The 17737-nt window shown below is 35.8% G+C and overlaps 1 protein-coding gene across 7 annotated transcripts in view; it reads left to right on the forward strand.

Moving 5' to 3' along the window:
• MITF (melanocyte inducing transcription factor) overlaps window positions 1–15487 on the forward strand; it is a 264094-nt gene extending 248607 nt beyond the window's left edge. For 4 of the 7 annotated variants that reach the window (XM_023498108.2, XM_031953900.1, XM_031953883.1 and 1 more), the window contains exons 7-10: window positions 988–1062; window positions 3759–3834; window positions 8618–8765; window positions 11848–15487. In XM_023498108.2, the coding sequence (XP_023353876.1) occupies window positions 988–1062; window positions 3759–3834; window positions 8618–8765; window positions 11848–12249 (701 nt within the window). In that variant the 3' untranslated portion in view covers window positions 12250–15487. The remainder of the gene's footprint in view (window positions 1–987; window positions 1063–3758; window positions 3835–8617; window positions 8766–11847) is intronic. The other 3 variants (XM_031953908.1, XM_003762364.4, XM_031953888.1) reach the window with 1 other exon arrangement.
• Window positions 15488–17737: the final 2250 nt, after the last annotated feature.

The following is a 17737-nucleotide window of genomic DNA, read 5'->3' on the forward strand; positions in this document are numbered from 1 at the left end:
GGCTTTGGAGAAGTATTATAATGACTGAAATTTCTGCCTGGTTTTTGATCATTCTGCTAATGCAGTGGTGATATCCACTTCAGAGGTTCTTCAGAGAACCATTATGAAAATTTGTTGTAAATTGTGGAGTTTCATTTTTACCTCCATTAAGATTCTACTTTTTTTTTTTTTTTTAAATGAGCCTGCATTCTCCATACTCTGTTGTTGGATCAGAAGCTCTGGCTATATCCTCCAGAGGTTGAAACACTTTGTATGTGAGCCCAGAGATGATCTTTATTTATGTCTGTTGTACAAGACCCAGCCTAAGATCAGAGAGACTCAGCACCAAGACATTGGTTACCAGATGTTGATTTTTTTTTTCTCCCAATCAACTCACAGAGTTGTTCTTTCATTAATAATAACTTACATTTATATAAATCTTTAGGTGTTATTAAGCTCTATATTATTATCAAGAACTAATGTTGTTGAAGGAACACATATCCTTCAGATATTGAAATAAGTTAGTTATAGCAGTGGCTTTTTGCAAGAGGGTTTTCCATTCTCCTCAAGTCCCTTTTTTATCTCTTCTTAATTTTAATTGAATCCACTTCAATTCACCAAGTCTTCATTCAACTTTTGGGAACAATTAGTTCACATTGAACAAATGTATTTAATTCAATTCAGCAAGAGTTTATTTAGTACTTAGAATGTGCTAGAGACTAATAGAGAGTACTGCAGAGTAGGGACTAATAAAACCTATGCCCTCAAAGAACTTATATTCTACTTAGGTGAAAAAAAAAAACAACTTGAGAAAACACAAAATACACAAATATTATACATTAATTCCATTGGAAATAGGAATGTAGAAATGCTATTTCTTTTTTTTTTTTAATTTCTTTTATATTAAGTAAGATTCATTTATACTCATTTAAAAGATTAGATGTTTTGCAAATTGCATTTTGTTCCTTGAACATTTCCAATAATTAATTACTTCATTCACGTGCACAGCGTGTATTTTTCCTACAGAATCAGAAGCAAGGGCATTGGCCAAAGAGAGACAAAAAAAGGACAATCACAATTTAAGTAAGTTGGTTTTGTTCATCTTAAAGTCAATGTTTTATTGAAATAATGCTCATCCTTTGGTTACAAAATGTTAGTTGAGATTTTGGAAGAAAATGAATGTCTTTCATAATACTAAAGTGATTGTCAACAACAAAAAAAATCCCCATGAAAGAAGTTTGTTGTTTAGAAAAACACACTTATTTTCCTCTTTTACCTTCAAACAACTCTTCGTTCAATCAACTTTCTTTCCTAGTTACTTTTTATTTGTAGTTTTTTGTGGGGTTGGAAGATTGATCTCCAACTATCTAATTTAAAATGTTTTTTACACAATAATCCATTACTAAAGAGGTACTGGAATCTTCATTTCTGGATAGTAGACTACTTTGCCAAAAAGACAGGTCAGAGATGGAGCTATTTTCCCATTTACTTAGATCAATGATTTAAAACTATGACAAAAATAAGAATGTAGATTGATTTTAATCCTATATTTGTTATATAGCCTTAGATCATACCTTCCAATGATTACTCTTCCGAGCTTTATTTTTCCTTTCATAATGGAGAATGTATAGTGGAACAGTGGGAAGGAGAACCCCAGAGCCCTAAATCTAGTCTCAGCTAAAAGGTGTTGAACTTGAGGACCTCTGAAATCCTTTGAAAGCAACTTGTTTGTTTCCCCTTTTTAAAAAGATACAGATAACCAGATAATTAGCAATAGGACTCATTGTAGAAAACTCCCTTTAAATGAAACAGGGAAGACTGTATTAAAACTTGCCTAAACCAATAAGAAGTCTGAAGTCTGAAATAAATAGAATATTTAAGTCAATATTGACAGGAAACAGTAAACTTGATCAGCTTAAAATCATGTATACCAGGCTCTCAAAATCTTGTCTCCTAGCTAGAAATCAATATTAAAAAGTAAAAAATCTCAGAACTCTTTGAAGAGTGGTGAACTGAGAATAAAAACTTAAATTACTTGTGCAAGTTATGAGAAATAATGAAACCTTCTTTAATGAAACCAGTAATATCCATAGCATCATAGACTAGCACTAGAGGGAATATCAGAGACTACCTTATCTGGAAATGTGTTTTGTTAATTTATTTCTTGTTTTAGGAAAAGGGGGACAGATTACACGGGGGAAAAGCAGAGAAACTATTTAAAAATCTTACAGCCATAGTGTATTATATATTTTACAATTATCCTCCCAAACAATGGCAATAGGTATTTTGAAAGTGAAGACTCTAAAAGTTCTCTTAAGATCCTTTAACCATTCAGGAAAGATTTAGTTCTAGTCAATAACCATTATTTCCTAAAGCAGGAAGTTGATTCATACAGTTTTGAAGTATTTTCCCCTCAACAACTTTTGAACAAAGAAGAGTTTCTGATTAACTTTCAGTTGTTTTTAAATAGTTAATTAAAATATTCTATTCCTTCAGCATTCTAGTTAATCCAAATATATATATATATATAAATTTTAATTTTTGTAATAAAATAGGCATTTCCATAATTATAATTAAAAAATAATTTCACATAAAACTGCAAATCTATTATGTACAACTTGGTACACAATACTTGGTACATATTTTAAATATATAATAAAATTATCATACTTCCCCTCCCCTCCCCCCCGATTAATCAAATTTTAAATGGTACAAAATGGATTATCCTTCCAACTGTTTAAATAAAACATTTCTGTTATTCATTTTGTGCCACTTTTGCAAATAAAAGAGGAATTTTCTTTTCTTTGCTCTCTCCTGCAATATGTTGCAGCAGGGAACTCTCAGTGAGGTACTTCTTTTCATCAGTGCAAAATGGCATCTGTTGTACCTCTCAGTGTGTAGAGAGTTGACTAGGAGTATTTAGAGGTGAAATTATTTGCTCAGGGTCAAATAATAAATTGTCAATGAATGTGAATAGTTCATTTTGTATATAAACATATTTATATGGCTATATAAAGCATATGTACTATACACATAGTATATATATATATATATGTTGAAAAAACTTCACTTGCTTTTGAATATCATTATTACTTAAAGGGATCTCAAATTTGTATACAAATATTTTTATACATGCCCCAATGTATAAATGGTTATGTATATCTATATATATTTATATGCTAATATAATATATAATAGGGAAAAATATGATCGTAGAGCAACTCAATACCACATATACATAACACACACAGGCACACACACAAATATATATGTATAGATATATTTGTATATTATATTATATATTGTATTTTTATATATATTTGTGTGTGTGCCTGTGTGTATGTTTATATACATTTTATGTGTGTATATATATATACACACACACATACATATACACACAAAATACTTATCATATACTTGCATATATATGCATGTATACACACCAGAGTGAAGGAGTATGGTGCAGTAGATGGATTAAAGACTTCTTTTGATATATATGAACGTCTTTAGATTCCCAAAGCTCAGTACAGATGAAAAAGATTATAGAGTTCATAAAGTCTCATCCCCTCATTTTTTGGATGCAGACACTGAGACTCAGACAAGTGTTGCGATGTACTTGTCTAGACTCAAATAGGGACTAGACCGAATATCAAATCTTGGTCCTCTTGACTACTAGTCAGGCAGTTTTTCCATTGTAAAAGAGAATCTTAATGAGATGTTCTAACTGAGTATGTTATTTTATCCTAATAAATATTTCTCATGTATTTTTTTCCTTGAAGTTGAACGAAGGAGGAGGTTTAACATCAATGACCGCATTAAAGAGCTAGGCACTTTGATACCAAAGTCAAATGATCCGTGAGTACAGTTCCATGTTGTTATGTTCTATTTATTTTCTTTTATTTCATTTGTTAATTCTGTGTACAAATACTTATAGGTATTTTTAAAATAAAGATCGCTTCCCTAGCATTAAAAGGGCCTTCTATAATTTTTAACTTACAGAATTTTAGGATTGGGCAGGATACCAGTGGGACCCTCAATTTCCATTAATCCATTATCTTATCCATTAATCTTATCATCTTTTTACTTTTCCATGTAGCTCTAATATACTTTCTCTTTTACTTTGTATTGATTGAGCATGGAAGAAAGAAAGCCACCAGAAAGCTCAGAGTTTTGTTTGCTTACACTCTTGTTTTTAAGAGTGCTTCAGGGACTACAGAGATTTTTAACCAGCACTTTGGCAAGATTTGGGCCTCTTTGCCCCTTAATGTAGATGATGACCATAGTCACTAATGAGTCTACAGGTAATGATTAGCATTTATAAGTAGTGATTGGAGTGGGGAAAGATCACTATACTCCAGGATCATTCTAAGGAGATCTCAGAAGCATGAATAGAATTTATTTTATGAAAATCTATAATCACGTTCACCTTTCTGATATTTGCCGATGATATTTTTAGAAAATCATAGTTCTTGGTCTGCTGTTCGGGACAAGTTGGATAATTAGGTTTTTTAGCTTTCCTGTTCTTTCATTAATAAAATTCATGTATAGGATTCCCCTTCTTCCTGTGGTAGGGGTCTACCAGAAGAGCCCATTGAACAAGAAAAATGCTTGTTTAGTTCATTTGAAATTGGCTCATTTGACATAAGGTGGCTTCAGGAAGTATATGTCTCAATAGAATCTGTGTAATGCAGTGTAGAATTATTCTCTGAATATGGCCTTTTAAGTCCCACAAATAAGGGGAAAAATGAAATCAAGACATGTCTGTGCAAGGCTTATGAAATTTGATATATATGTGATTGACAGTGGGTTGTGACAAAATAAAATAAAAAAATAATTTCCCATTCATTGTAAAGTATATAATGAATGTCCAAGTGAATTTTACATTTTCAACAGTTTGCTTCCCGGTTTTCAAGTAAAGTCATTTTAAAACTTGAAACATCCAAATTCTTCATTCAGTAATATCATTTTATAATACTAAGGGGCTGTGACCTTCATTTGCTACAGTCAGCCTTGCATGAGTGTTGAAATTGAATTCCCATTTTCCTATTCTCTATCAGCGTTCACTTTTTTTTCAAAGCAGATTTTTATTTTAACTGTAGCCTGGGAACCTCTTTAGCCCAGTATTATTAAAAGATGGGTCTGTAGCAAAAGATAGTATTTGTATCTCCTCTTTTTCTTTCTTTGAAATGGAATGTTTATGTATTTCATTAGGTGAACCAACCACGGTCATTCTCTTTGTTCACCATGTTGAAATAAAATATATTGCGCTCTGTGGAAGGCCCGAGCACACATGCATGGATTGATTGAGTGTCATGCTAAAGCAAAGACTGGAAAGCAGGGTTGAAATAGTTCTTACCAACCTTGAAATGCTACTTCTCTCTTCCTAGCCTGGACTTACTTAAGGCATGAGCTCGTATATTTATGTTTCTCTCCTGCTGTTAAGATTTTGCTCTTCAAAGAAGTTATTTCAGTCAATCAATAAGCATTTATTAAGGTCAGAAAAGGCTTTATGCAGAAAGTGGCCCTCGAGAGAGATTTTGAAGGAAACCTAGGATTCTAAAAATGTAGAAGCGAGGAAGGAAAGCATCCCTGGGTTGATTCAAAGATGAGAGATAGGGTATCTTGTGCGAGGAACAAGGAGGCTAGTATGGCTGGCCAATAGAGTACATGGCAACGAGTATTGTGAAAGCAAACTGGAAAGGCAAGAATAGGAAAGGATAGAAAAGGTTTTAATGTAAGACCCCCCCCCCAAAAAAAAAAATTGTGTATAAATATATATATATATATATATATATATATATATATATATATATATATATAGTCCTAGAGGGAATAGAAAGTCACTGGAATTTGTTCAATAGGACAGAGTGATGTGTGCTTTAGGAAAATTACTTTGGCCACTGAATGAGGGATGAGTCAGATCAGGGAAAGACTTGAGGCAGAGAGACCAAATAAGAGGATGCTGACGTAGTACCGGTGAGGGCTGATGGCAGTCTGAACCAGGGTAGAATCTGTGTGAGTGCAGAAGACAGATTCGGCAGGGGAGGAGGAGATAAAAATAACTTGGCTGATGGGGTGAGTAAGAGTAGAAAGTTGATACCTGGAGGATGGTGATACCTTAGATGGAAATAAAGCAGTTGATAATGAAAGAGTAGAGCTTGAGACAGAATACAGGGCTTGATGTACAGTCATCTATATAGAGATGATCATTAAGCCTATGGAAGCTGTTGAGGTCATGTCGGGAGGGAGTATAGAGCAAAAAGAGAAGCAGTGGCCTATCTTGGGGGTATTACCAGCTTTAAGGGTCCTAACATGATGATAATCCATCAAAGGGAAAAGAAAGAAATGATCAGGGAGAAAGGAAGAGAATCAAGACTGAGTAGTTCATTGAAAACCAAGAGAAGAGAGACAATGTAAAAGGCTACAGAGATGTCAAGAAGAATGAAAGTTGAGAAAATGCCATTAGTATTTCAATGAAGGGATCTTGGTGACTTTGGAGAGAGCAGTTTCACTTGAATAGGTGAGGGTGGAAGCCAGATTATAGCAAGTTTAGAAACAAATGAGACAGGAAGCAATTCGGGCATCAAGTGTAAATGACCGTTTTAAGAAATTTGGCCTATTACCAAACCCTCAGAATCTCCACTGGACAAGGTGTGTTGAGAGCAGGAACTGATTCTTTTTTTTTTCTTTCTTTCTTTCTTCTATTTTTCTTTTCATTTATTTACTTATTCATTCATTCATTCATCCATCCATCCATCCATCCATTCACTTATTTATTTATTTATTTATTTATTCATTCATTCATTTATTTATTTCCTGAGACAATTGGGATTAAGTAACTTGCCCAGGGTCACAAAGCTAGGAAGTGTTAAGTGTCTGAGGTCAGATTTGAACTCAGGTACTCCTGACTTCAGGACTGGTGTTCTATCCCCTGCAATATATAGGTTGGTTTATTACGTCCTTATTGAAATACTTTCAAAGACAATGTTTTATTTGGGCTTTCAGATAGTTCTATGAAAGAGATGAGGCTGGTGGGGCCCAAGTTAGCTCACCAAGGTCACACAGCCTCATAGTGACCCAGAGATTCAGGCAGGATGCTAGGAGGGATGTCAGAAAGACCTGCTTTCCGATACTTCCCAGACACTTCTTAACCCTTTGATCTTAGTAAACTTAACCTTTCTTAGCCTCATTAGTAAATTGGGACTAAAAATAGCAGAGTATTATTTTTTAAAAAAAGCTTTCTTTTTGCTTTTAATAGTCTTTTCTTTTCCCCAAATACATATAAAGATAGTTTTCAACAATTATTTTTGTAAGATTTGGAGTTCCAGTTTTTTTTCTCCTCCAATTACTTTCTGCCACCCTAAGTGATCTGATAGAGGATATACATGTACAGTCATTATAAACATATTTCCACATTTGTCATATTGTGCAAGAAAAATCAGACCAAAAGGAGAAAAACAATATGAGATAAATAAACATAAAAAAAGGTGAAAATAATATGCTTTGCTCCACATTCAGTCTCCATAGCTCTTTCTCTGGATGTGGATGGTCTTTTCCATCCCAAGTCTAACAGAATCGTTTTAGATCATTACATAGCTGAGAAGAGCTAAGTCTTTCATAGTTGATCATCACCTAATCTTATCGTTACTGTGTACAGTATTCTCCTGATTCTAGCATAGGATTATTGAGAGCATCGGATAAGATAATCAACATAATATATATTGCAAACCTTAGGTACTATATAAATATCAGATTATAATAGCTATTTTTATATATGATATTTTATTATTGATATTAATAATATTGCTAAATTCCTACTACAACTAATCCAGACAGATTTAGGTTCAAGTTAATCAACAAGGATTTATTAAGCACTGTCAGAGACTCTGTGTACTAGGGCAAAAACAAAACAGCCCTGCCCTCAAAGCCTCTTATATTCCATAGGTAAAATATAAGGGAAAATTTCTTTACAATTAGAGGATTTCAAAAGGGCTGCCTCAAAGCAATCATACAGAAGGAGATCTTCAAACAAAAAGAAGGGAAGAAACTTTTATAAAGCACCTATTGTATGCTAGGGACTGTGCTAGTCCTTTATGTATGTCATGTCATTTAATGTTCCCAGACAACTTGGGAAGTAGGGGCTAGTATTTTCTTAATTTTGCATTTAAGGAAACCAAGACATACATTTTGATGTTAAGTGACTTGCCCAGGGTCACATAGCTAATAAGTTTCTGAGATCATGACTCCAGACCCAGCGCTATATCTGCCCCTACCTCCTACTCCCACCTCTTTAGCTGAATTCATGTCCTTTGATCATGATACCAAAGGGATTCTTGTGCAGTTATGAGTTGGAGTAGAAATCCTTTGAGATCTCTCTTATCCCTGGAAGTTTTTTTTTAATTATACCACACTACTAATAGCATCTCTCAATTAAAAAATATATATGAACACATTTGAGATTAATATTCATTGAAAACATGATCTCTTTATCAAATCATTTTTTTTTGGTGTTCAAGTTGATCAAGAAGAGTATGAATAGTTAGTTTTAAATGATAGATTAAACATGTGTCTTTTGAATTTTGATTTTTTCATGACCTCAAAATATCAAAGGTCCATTTTTCTCCATTGTCTGTTGCAGAGATATGCGGTGGAATAAGGGAACTATCTTGAAAGCATCTGTGGACTACATTCGAAAACTACAGCGAGAACAGCAGCGGGCAAAAGAACTCGAAAACAGACAGAAGAAACTGGAACACGCTAACAGGCACCTCCTGCTCAGAATCCAGGTAAGGGCACTCCTCTTAGGGAACAAACCCTCCAGGAAAGAACGTCTTCCAGAACGAGCATCGTCTCTGTTCCTTTCTTTGGTTGGTTGGTTTATTAGCTAGTTTTTCATTTCCATAAATATGGTCTGTAGAGTTTCCTGATCTTTATTGGTAAATTTCCTAAAGTCCCAGTCTTTTGGGGGCCCACGTTGTAAGGCAGCCCATCTGGGAAAATGAGAATTTTTTCATTCAGATCACTGAACCTTGGTGGATGACATGGCTTAAGAAGCAACATGGTGGATACAATGCTGAACTTGGAGTCAGAAAGACTTAGATCATACATTGAACCCTTCCTATGGGCTCTGTTCTCTCCTCTTTAACATAGGAATAATAATAATTCCTCTATAGAATATCTCCTATCCAGGGTTGTAATGAGACTCAAATGAAATAATATCTGCAAAACACTTGGAAACCTGAAAACACTATTTCACTCTAGCTCTGATTGGCGGTTTTATATATAGTAATTTATATATGCTTATTGGCAACTTGAAGTCTTGGCGAGGTGCCAGGGATGCAAAGAAGTGAGTGACCTGCTTATAGCCAGGAGACAGCACTGGATCCAGGGCTGGCTGACACCATCAGCAGCTCTGTTGGGCCAGTTTCCATGCTGTTTTCCTAGGTTGCTGAAGTCACAGGTCCAGATTCTTCCCTCCTTTTTATATACAATAGTTAGCATTTGTAGCATAATAATAATATTTTCCCTTTAATCCAGTTCTACAGCTGGAATAGCAAGGGTCCTGTATAACTATAATCTTCATTTGTGGCTATTGGTACTCTCTTACATAAATATTCATTAATAGCATTGGCATTTCTCTCTCTCTCTCTCTCTCTCCTTCTCCCTCTCCCTCTCTCTATCTCCATTTCTTTTTTTCTCCCTATCCATTTTTCTCTTTCCCTCTTTCTCTTCTGTCTCTCCTTCCCTCTATTTCTCCACATTTCTCTATCTTCCTTTTTTCTTTCTTGTCCTCTTTCTCCATCTCTCCTTCCTTTTATTCTTCTATCTCTTCATCTTTCTCTCTCCACCATATTTTTCTCCTCCCTCTCCCTCTCCTTCCTCTCTCTCCGATTTCAAATCTCTTTCTCTTCCTCCTTTCTCTCTCTGTCTTCCTTCTCTCTTTATCTTCCCTCTCTTTCTCTCTCTGTTTTTTCTCTCTCTCTCTCATAAGTATGCAATGAGCATTAGCATGTAGGTGCAGATTTAAGTGAAAATTCATTTTCAAGTTGGGCTTTGGGGTTTCTTTTCATTTCTGCTTTAACTGAGCGAGGCATGTAGAGTTTTTTACAGGAGAAAGAGCCTGTAACATCAGCGAAATGGCTATTTTCTTAAATGGCCTGGGACTGTAGAAATTACATCTGCAGAGACATGAATTTCTGGAGATTATATAAAGGAATAGACAGAACCATGGGTAACCACCTCATTTCATGCTCGCTATCTGATACGTGTATTCTAGTAAAAGAAATAGCCTAGAGACTCCAGGCTCACCTTTGCAATGTCAGAAGGAAGACAGGAAGGCTTAGTGTTGAATTTCGGAGCGGATTTGGGCAAGAGAGGCAAAAGATGGGAAGGCATGGATAGGAGGGTACATTATGGGTTGCTGATAAGAACTTAAAAAGAAAAAAATATATATTACAAATATAGTTCTTTATGATGTAGACCAAAATCTGCCAGAAACAGCATTAATCTCTAGTCAAGGTATTTCTGGGGCAGCAAGGTGGCACAGTGGAGAGAGTGCCAGGTATGGAGTCAGGAAGATTCATTTTTCTGAGTTGAAATCTGGTCTTAGATCCCTACTATGTGACTCTGCCTTGTTTGCCTTAGTTTCCTCATTTGTAAAATGAACTGGAAAGTGGCAAAACATTCTAGGGTGATTGTTAAAAAAAAGTCCCAAATAGGATCACAGAGTCAATTGAACTTCCTGACTTGACTTACTCTTTGTTAAGTTTCTGGTTCTCACTCTTAATCCATTGTATAATGAAAGAACCTTTTTTCCTGACCTGTCTTTCCACTCTTAAGAATTTCCTAAAAGTTTGGAAAGATTTTTTTTTTTTTAATAAAGAAAATGACATTTTTAATTTTTTAGATAAAGCATAAAAGGAGATATTTAAATACATGTAGGTCAGATGTATCTATGTAGAAAGTGGCAGTCTCTTGACTTCAAGTTCAGCATTCTTTTTCTGAGCCATGCTTCTTCCCACTAATAATGAATGCTTTTAAGATACTGTTTTTTAAAGAGAATATAATATGTTCATATACATTGTCACATTTGAGTTTCACAGCAATCCTATGAATTCAGTTCTACAGATATCACTGTCCACTTTTATAGTTAAGAAAATTGAGGCAAGTAACTTTTCCAGAGGAGACTCAAAAGAAATTGTTCAGGATCAGACATTTGTTAGGAAATCATTGGTAGTGTGAAAGGCTAATTCCCCCCTCTCTCCACCTCTTTTGAAACACTTTAAGCTTTTGATATAGCCCCTTGAGCTGCATTCAATGTATGAGTTATCATTATCACTGATCTGGAGAGTGATTCTGTTGTTTTAGGGAATTCCTGGTGAGGAAATTCCCCATCCCAAAGACTGGCACCTACTTTGAAATTTATAGTCTTGGAGAGTGGTCCAGCACACTAGCCTAGGGTCACACTACAAGAGCTTGTAAGCTGAACTCCACTCTTCCTAATTTAGGGCTAACTCTCCCCCCTTTTCTATACTGTTTCTTCTAGTTATTATTTCCTTTGTTTGCCATTTTTGGATGATACTGACATTGTTATTCCAGTTTTCCATTTCCTTTGTATCAAGAAGTAGAGAAATCTTAATGCCCAGTAGACTCTATTTTGGTATTCTACATCTAAAAGAAGGAATACAGCTATGGAGAGATTGCGTATGCTTTCTGTGGTCTAGCCTAGGCATTGTCACCCATAGACTAGGAATTCTTTGGCCGTGATAATCCACATGAAACACTTGCTTTTAAAACAAGTTTTATTTTTCTGATTTTGTCATTATATGTCTCGTTACTATCATCATATCATTTTCATTATTATTTTAGGAACTTGAGATGCAGGCTCGAGCACATGGACTTTCCCTCATTCCGTCTACGGGGCTTTGTTCCCCGGATCTGGTGAACCGTGTCATCAAACAAGAGCCAGTCCTTGAAAACTGCAGTCAGGATGTCCTTCAGCATCACCCAGATCTCACCTGCACAACCACTCTTGATCTTACAGATGGCACCATCACTTTCAGCAATAACTTGGGAAACGGGACTGAAACAACAACTGCCTACAGCGTCCCTACAAAAATGGGCTCCAAACTGGAAGACATCTTGATGGACGATACTCTCTCTCCCGTCGGGGTAACTGATCCACTCCTTTCGTCGGTATCTCCCGGAGCTTCCAAAACGAGTAGCCGGAGGAGCAGCATGAGTATGGAAGACACTGATCACGCCTGTTAGCAAACGGGTGATCGGCCTTCTCATAAACTGCTTCACTTCCTGATCAGTAGATTCAATGATTTTACCTTTTGGGGTTTTCTTGATAATTTTCCTTTAATATAAAAATTTTTCATGCTTCATCGATAGCCCAGTCTATATTTTATTTTTTAGAATTTTGTGAAAAAGACATATATTCTATTTTAAAATTACCAATGCCTCCAAAGTATTGTACATGACACGTACAGTATCTGTGAACTGGATTCACCGTGAACTTTAGAATTCTGAGCAATAGAATTTTGAATCAAAATCATGGTACTTTTATTCAGGTGAAACTTGGTTTGAGACTTCATGCCAGCTCTTTACTTGGAAATGAAATATATGCGTTTAATGGAAGAATGTAAAGCAACCAAAAAGCCCTTTGCCATTTTGTAAATGTATTGATTTATTAGTGCTGCCTTAAAAATACAATATCCTTCCAGCATTGTTTAGTCTTTATACCACTGACTATTTTAAGAGATACTACTACACTCTTAGAGAACAACTATTTTTTTTTTTTTTTTTTGCCAGTTGGTTAGGAAACATTACGGATGGCTATTTTCAGGGCGCAAGAAGAAGGGAGAGATCAAGACTGCTAAAACAGAAAGCTTATTTTAATCTCACTCTCAATTTCTTGATGCTTTTATGATCTTGTCTTCTCAAATGAGTGTGGTTCAGCTTTTCATAAGAAAAATATTTTATTGTGGAAAAAAAGAAATGTTGTACTTTCCAAGTCAGATATCAAGGAGCACTTGAAAGGTTTTTTCTTTTTAAGAATTTTGATTTTTAGGCATAAAAACTAAACTGGGCACATTTCTAATTGGCTTTAGGACTTTTAATTTTTTAAAAAAAATGTGTTGTACTGTTAATTTGATTTGTATGGATTCTTTATTCTCATCATTCTTTTCAATACATTTGTATTCATTTATAAGGATATGCATCTAAAACGACAAGTTTTCAACATTTTTAAAACTCACTGGTTTTCTGCATTCTTTATAAACACTTGAATGGAAGATTTTTTTTGCAGGGTCCTGTGTTTAAAAGAGAGATTTGAGAATATTTTGTATATTATAGTCTCACTTGGAAATGTTTTTAAATGCATTTAAGATGTAGTATAAATAGACTAGGTAAACAAGGCTTTCTAGACAAAATAAACTTACATATTTATTTTTAGTGATACGAAAAATAGAAATATTCTTGCAAACCAATAACCATAGAGTTGATATGTCCATTACGGTCATAGAAATGGGGGGTTTGTTGCAACAAACTCGCTGGCATTTTTTTAAGAGAGAGATTACTATATCGGCAAATTACTGTTACTTGATAATGTTAAAATTTTAACATACAACAATGTTGTAAAGGTAGTTTCAGTGCATTATCTACTCAAGTGTAGTCCTATGCAATAACTGTAGCATTATCTGTACTATATCAAGCCTAGATGTTTGACAAAGATGATATAGGGTGTTACGAGCCAGGCTGACGAATGGAATTTCTCAGTAGCGGCCTCCTATTTGATTGTAAGAGGCAGAAAAGCTTATCTCATTCAGAATGAAGTGCCTTAAATATAGGAGTAGTCTTCTTTGGACTAGCACTGACTGAAGTGTGACATAGGAGAAAGTTTTTGGGTGGTTTTTCTTTCAGATTTAAAAGGAGGAAGTAGCATGGTGCCTATGTAGACATTAAGAGCTTCCAATTTTCCTTCAGCCACTTAAAAATATGAAATATATTTTAGAGACAGAGTGCCAACTTCTTTCATCAGGAAAACCTTTTTTTTTTTTTTTTTTTTTTTTCAGGATGGTCTTTTAAAAAAAGTATTTAAAAGTCAAATGTGAATTGATGATGAATGTGGATCGAGGATGTCAGTTATATGAGTGGACAGTTCGTGTGGAAAAAAAAATCAGTTGCACATTTCCCATGCACGTTGGGCTAGGAAAATCTTTGGAAACATTGATGATGCTATCAATTTTTATAGCTTTATTACTTGAGGGGGTAGGGAAAAACTTTCCCATTCTTTCAACCCCCCCATCATTGTACAGCTCTTTTACTTAGGTAGTTAATGCAATTGCCGACTTGTGCTTGAACTGCTAATTGTACCATAGGTATTCATTGATACAATCATAGCATTGTCCCTCTCCTTTTCCTGTTTCTGTGGGGAGGGGGAAGGGGTTAGAAACTGGCGGGGATGAAGGTCAAAGTCTGAACGGTCATTCGGCCTTTTTTCCTTAGCCAGTTTGGAGAAATTCTAGCCAGCGATATGGCTTGGGGTGGGGGTGGGGGAAGGGGACTGCATGGAGGACACTGGCCTTTGTAATCTGACCAGCACTAAACAACCTGCTTGAAAAGTTTATTTATAGACCGTATGGCATTCTGTACCATGACCCTGCCTCCCGCAGCCTCTGGGCAATCAGTCAGTCAAGAAACATTTATTAAGCACCTACAGTGACAGTGCGCCAGGCACTTTGCTGAGCGTCAGAACAGTCGCTGGCTCCCGCTGGCCCTTGATTGCTACAGGGGATAAACCGGGTCCCAGAAGAGAAAGAGCGAGCCCAGGAGGATGCTCCAGTTGTCCGGGCGTGGTTTTATTTATTTCTTTTTTGCCAAATGGAGAGCGGAGTCATTGCAGTGACCAGTGGGTCAGAGAATCAGGAGTTTGGGGACGGTGTGTTGTATCCACAAGATAAAGATGCAGCCCCTGGGGACAGCCGGTTGTGGTCCTGGAGCCCTTGCTCTGAGAGGACCACAATCCCAGCCACCCTCTTTTGTTAGGGATGTGAAATACCCAGCATTCTAATGTTGCCAAAATCATGTATCCAACACGACAATGTATAGTAACAACGTAGTTCTTTCTGTTTCTTTTTTTAGACAATAAAGCAATAAACTTTGCAACCGATACCAATTAAGAGAAAGCCAAAAGAGACACAGTCAGACTAAAAGGAATGCACTTATTCATGTTTTTGAAGAAAAATGCACTGGGGAGAAAGCTGATATCAATGATAGTATGTTAAAAAAGAGAGAGCGAGAGAGAAAGCTTTTTTTGCAAAAGTGACAAATGACTGTCTCTTGCCGATGCTTGGTACTGTAATGTGGATATATTTACCTGCTGTTGACCACGGCAATGCTTTGTGTGTGGTCCATAGCACTGTCAACTATGGGTCAATATTAATGTATCCAATTGATCTGTTCTTGAGAGACTGATTAAAGCATTTGGTTTTTCACATACTTAGCAGTGGCCCATGGTGTTGAGTTAATGCCAGATTTCATTGTGTGTGTTTTAGTTTCTATTTTCAAGTATTACCTTGAAGTCTTGTATATTTAGGGGGGAAACCTCAAAGGCCCTCTAATCTGACTTTCTTATATTACTGAGGAGTAAACTGAGGCGCTCAGGAAGGGAACATGTCCAAGGTCACACAAATAGCAAGTAAATGGAATCGGGATTCCCTCCCAGATACACTGACTCCAAATCTGGTGCGCTTTAATCCAAAAAGCAATCCAGGTTAATTCAATGAGCATTTATTAAATGCTTTCTGCACACCAAGTGCTGTGTCAGGTTTTGGGAAGACCAAACTAAATGGCCGGTTCTGAAGGACCCTACTTTCTACTGGAGGAAATAGGATGTACACTGATAAGTAAATTTAAAAAAAAAGTTATTATGGATAGAAGGTACTAGCAAACAAGTAAAACCCCTCTTCAAAGATTTTAAACCTTTTTTTTTTTATGTCATGGTGTCTACACATTTTGTTTGTTTGTTTACCGAGGCAATTGGGGTTAAGTGACTTGCCCAGAGTCACATAGACAGGAAGTGTTAAGTGTCTGAGGTCATTTGAACTCAGATCCTCCTGACTTAAGGGCTGGTGCTCTATCTACTGTGCCTCCTAACTGCCCCTAGAATCATATTTTTAAATGCACAAAATAAAATACCTAAGATTACCAAGGAAATCAATAACATTGAAATACAGAAAAATCAGCAAGTTAATCTATAAAAATCCCTGTACTCGCCAAAGAAATTATTTTGTCCCAAGTCTTGAAGGAAATCATATGAATTTTTCTATTGATTTTAATGGATGATAAATTGTAAAACATTTGGAAAAAACCCAGGAAAATGCTTTTTTTCCCTCAATGCTACTCATCTTGCCTTTTATTTGAAACATTTTCAGTTATATGATTTATGATCTTATAGGTTGTAATTATCTATTTTTTCTAAATCAGGAGAAATCTTAGGGTCTAATAATATTAATTATATGCTCTAGCTTTTATAGTTTAAAAGCTGTTTTTTGTTGGATGTAACTTTACCTAAAGAGAAATTGTTAAGTCTTCCATGTGTATTTACACAAGGAACTTTGGTGTTTAAAATACATTTATATTATTAGACATTTCATCAAAATAACAGCTCTGGGCTGGTATTAATTTATTTTAATACTTAAGAATTTTTTGGTAAGTGTTGGATTTGAATTGGAAAGTGTCAGATTTAACATGTTTGTATTCCCTAGTCGTACCTTAAACTTAAAAAAATACCACTAAATCTCTGGAGAAAAGTATCATAAAACTTCTAACTCTGTTAGCTCCTTTCTTTAAAACCTTGTGGATTTCTCCTCCCCCCCGCCCCCATAAAATTATGATATGTTCTTTTTTTCAGGTTATTTTATCATTTATTTCCATTTGTCATAAAAAGAAAAAAGAAAAAAATTTAGTTTCAGATCATGGATTCTTCATCAAAAAGAAATCAAGACACTTCCTGGGGGTGAGGGAGTGGGGACTATTGTTCATTTACTTCAGGAAACCCTATAATGGATAATCTCTTGCTCTCTGGGTGATTTCAAATTGAAGGATCTTATTTGTCTTGGTCTAAATTGGCTTCTGAATGGGGCATCCTCCAGAAAGAAAAAAGTCTTGTTCACGACATATATGAAATCATAGTAGTTCTATGATAAAGAGAAAAGAACTTTGGATTTAAAGTCAGGTCCTGATTTGAATTCTGGTTCTGGTATTTCTATCCTCTGTGACCTTGGATAATTCCCTGGTATTCCCTGGACTTTAGCTTCCTCATTTAAAAAATGAGTGAGATGGGGCAGCTAGGTGGTCAGTGGATAGAGCACCAGCCTGAAGTCAGGAGGACCTCAGTACAAATCTGAACTTCCTAGCTGTGTGACCCTGGGCAAGTCACTCAACCCCAATTGCCTCGGGGGGGGGGGGGAGAGTGAGAAGAGGGGATGTACTTGATAACTTTCACGAAATTGCCTTCCCATTTGAGACAGTGATAATGTCATCCCTCTACTCCTTGTTCTTCTTTCTCCCGACTTCCCCCAAGCACCACAAACCATGTGTTTTGATATTGCTGCTTTGCCAGCTCATCTATTGGCATGTGATAGGAGATGTCAACTGGTAATCCCCATGTCATGAAACTTAGATGAAAACTCAAAAAGACACGTTCGGGGGACCTCTTAACATCGCTCAGCAGAGATCATAGGTTAACTTC

The sequence above is a fragment of the Sarcophilus harrisii genome, chromosome 1 (genome assembly GCF_902635505.1).
Source record: "Sarcophilus harrisii chromosome 1, mSarHar1.11, whole genome shotgun sequence".
Classification (NCBI taxonomy): domain Eukaryota; kingdom Metazoa; phylum Chordata; class Mammalia; order Dasyuromorphia; family Dasyuridae; genus Sarcophilus; species Sarcophilus harrisii.